The sequence below is a fragment of the Helianthus annuus genome, chromosome 11 (genome assembly GCF_002127325.2).
Source record: "Helianthus annuus cultivar XRQ/B chromosome 11, HanXRQr2.0-SUNRISE, whole genome shotgun sequence".
Taxonomy (NCBI): domain Eukaryota; kingdom Viridiplantae; phylum Streptophyta; class Magnoliopsida; order Asterales; family Asteraceae; genus Helianthus; species Helianthus annuus.
Window position 1 is genome coordinate 119,620,815 of NC_035443.2, and position 3,439 is coordinate 119,624,253.

A 3,439-nucleotide genomic window follows, 5' to 3' on the forward strand; every position below is an offset into this window, starting at 1 on the left:
CAACAAATTCATACTCTTACACCACCACAGCAACAAACTTTACTTACATCACAACAAATCTTTCAAACTCCACCACTTGCACAACCACATGTTCAAACAACACCTGGAGATTTTGAGTGTGGGTCTTGATGAAATTGGAGATTTTGATTGGGTAAGTAATGCACAACTTAAGAATGTAGATCAGAAAGTTGATACAGTTATAGTTGAAAACAAAAGGTTGGCTGACCGTGAGAACATTCTTGAAATGCGTGTAAAGAAGTTAGAGTCTGAGAACAAGTCATTACTAAAGAAAATAGATGCTGATCAGACAGAGATTGATATCTTGAAGGTAAGAGTGGCAGAGTTAGAGGAAGAAAGACTCACCGAGATGACCAGAACAAATATTTTGAATTAAAGAACAAAGAATTTGAAGCTGCGAAGGCGTTGAAAGAACATGAATTTTATATGATGAACAAGGTGATAGAGAGTATGCTCGGAAAGTCTATTGAGCAGAAGTTTAAGGAAATTCAAGTTGAAGAGGTAAGGGCTAAACGCTAAGCTGAAATTGAAGCTCTAATGATAGATAAAGGTAAGAATGCTGAAGGCAGTGTTGTAGCTTCTGAAAGATCAATAGTTCCATCATTAGTAGTTGAAAATCCTGTTCCTATATCTGCTATATCTGGTATCTTCGATGAAGAAGTATTAATTGAAGATCTGGGTAATGATGATGATGATGTGGAGGATGATAGTGAAGAGGATGACGATGAAGGAGATGATGACGAAGAGGAAGATGATGATGAAAAGGTTTTCTCTGCAAGTAGTCATGGTTCTGATGATGACAATGATGACGATGACAATCAGGGAGGTACTGGTGTTACTGTGACTGAAGCTTCAAGAGAACAAAATGTTGATGATTTAATGAAAGATGATGCAAATGAAGTTTCAGAGGGAGCTGATGGAGAGGGGGAGCATGTTGATGATCAAAATGTTGATCAAATTGAAAAGTTAATTCTTCGATTAGAGCCTCATGTTGAAGAAGGTGAATTCAGGCATACTTACACATTGAATGAAATCCTGAAGATGTCTAATGTAAATGAAAATGAATTCAAGTTTGATTTCGAAGAAGAACTGAATGTGTTCGATATCAACCATCAACCAGAGTATGGGTACAAATATGTTGAAGATGCAGATGTGTATGACAGGGTTGAGGTTGAAGACTGTTCCGATGAGGAGAATGTTTCTGAAGATACTTCTAAATTTCCAACACTGATGGAGTTCTTCACTAAAGAAAATATAGATGAACTAAGAAGGAAAGTAGCTAAGATACTAAAAGATAAGAATTTTGATGGTACTCCGAAAGATCTTCAGAAAGAAGAAAGAAAGAAATGGTTCAAAGATAGTCATGAAAGAAAGTTCAAGAGACCGTTGAAGTATTATCAAAGAGATAGAAGCATTTCACTTGGTGATATCATTAGCTTGGGTTTTATGCCTCATGTTAATGCATATGCCATCAGAAGAGAGTGTGGAGTACAATATTTTGAACGCTTGCATGATATTATGTCCCAACCATGGTATCCTGTGAGGAAGAATGATGTAGCTATGTGGGGATACATAAAGTTTGAATCATTGAAGAATTTCAGACACTGGAAGCCTCATTACCCGAAGAGAGTTCAAAGGGTAGATCCAGTGACAGGAATTGAAGAGACTATCTTGAATGTGAAAAAGCCGAAAGCGATGAAAAACATTCCAGTGCCCAAGATGGAACAGGAGTTCTATAAAGGTTTCATGGGATGGGTGTACAGTTGTATATCTACTGAGGCTGTGATCACTTACCGAGCTGGGAAGGAAATCAGAGAGATTTTTGTCTACGACCCGATGTGGTTGGTTAATTGCTCAGCGAAAGATATAGAATGTTTATTTGTGAACAAGATCCGCTTTCAATCTGAAGATAAAGAGCAGGCGATGCAGTTCCAGAAACTCGTAACTATTTGCTTTCAGAAAGGCATAAATTCTGAAAGTAAATGGAATTCAAAATGGTGGTCGCTTGAAGAAAAAGAAAGGCAGAAAGCTGAAAAAGAACGAAAGAAGCTAGAGAAAAACAAAGGGAAATGGATGAAGATACAGGCTGAAGAAGAAAAGACAAAGAAGAAAGAGAACGATAGGCTGAGGAACTTGCTGAGAAAGAAGCCTAAGCGAAGAGATGAAAGTTTTAAGTCACTGTGAAGAGCTGAAGACCCGAAGACAAAGACTGAAGACCCCGGCTGTATCCAAGGGGGAGTTTGTTAGTGCACTATGTCTAAAGCCTATGTCTTAGTCTTAGTCATGCTTGTATAGGGTCTAGGGGTCAAATATGTCAAGTATGTATAGTGTAGGGGTCAGAAATGTAATTTTATGGTTTAATGTTGTGATTCCGCTTAAAATGACATGTTGTCATTTCAAGCGAAATCAGTTGTTAGTGATTCCGCTCGAAATGGCAGCATGTCATTTCAAGCGGAATTAGAACAGTATAAATAGTTGTGTTGTGTTTCTCATTTGGCACCGATTGTCAAGTTGTATACCGAACTGCTGCCAAATTTTTCTGTGTTGTATACCGAACTGCTGCCAAATTTTTCTGTGATCAATTAATGAGAAACAGTGTTTAAAGTGATATTCTGTCTATTTCTACTCCATTCTTGCTAATTCAACTCTGTTTGTGTGATTCCGCCACATAAACAGTGTGTATTGACTTTGAATTGACTCAAATCGGTCCTACACTTTTCAGCAGAAAGCTCTAACCCGACAAATCAAGAAAGCTCAAACAATGGTTTTCATGGAGGATTATCATCCAATGCTCCAAGTCAAGGATCATCTTCTAATACTTCAAGTCAACAGCAATCAGTTCTAAAGAATCTATTTCAATGCAACATTGCTGTGGATTTAAAGAATGGTCAAAATTTCAGTGAAGAATCCGCAAAGCAACAAATGGTTTTCTTAGCTTCTATGCTAGAGTCATATGAGAGCCTTGTGGCAGGCAAAATTGGAAACACTAACCTCACCAAGGAGGACTACGATCAAATCGATCCGGAAGAGATGGAGTTGATCGACATCCGGTGGTGTATGGCCAGTGCAGTCCAACGTGCACAACGGTTCATGGAGATTACTGGTAGACATTCTATCGGAGGGCCGTCCGCAAAACTTGGCTTTGTCAAATCAAAAGTCACGTGCTTCAGGTGTAAACAAAAAGGTCACTTCAAACGAGAATGCCGGAACGCACCAGCTGATGATACTGCAAATCCATTTCGTGAAGATTACTACAAAAGAGCGATCTATCATCAGAACAAATCAGAACCGCCCAGAATGAAGCAGCTTGAGGATAACCCCAAAGAAAAATCAAGAGCTCTTGTTGTGATTCATGATGACGAAGGTTTTGACTGGAGCGAACTGCTACCAAAAGAGGATGCAGTGGGATATGCGTTTGTGG

General features: G+C 38.8%; 1 protein-coding gene across 1 annotated transcript; it reads left to right on the forward strand.

Annotated features, from left to right (window-relative positions):
- The first annotated feature begins 555 nt into the window (after positions 1 to 555).
- LOC110888122 lies at positions 556 to 2,202 on the forward strand. Its single transcript, XM_022135660.1, has one exon. The coding sequence runs from the start codon at positions 556 to 558 to the stop codon at positions 2,200 to 2,202; it is 1,647 nt and encodes a 548-aa protein (XP_021991352.1).
- The last annotated feature ends 1,237 nt before the right edge of the window (positions 2,203 to 3,439 follow it).

Excerpts from the sequence above, each read along its gene's own strand:
- LOC110888122 (XM_022135660.1), top strand. The coding sequence starts at position 556 with ATGATAGATAAAGGTAAGAATGCTGAAGGCAGTGTTGTAGCTTCTGAA.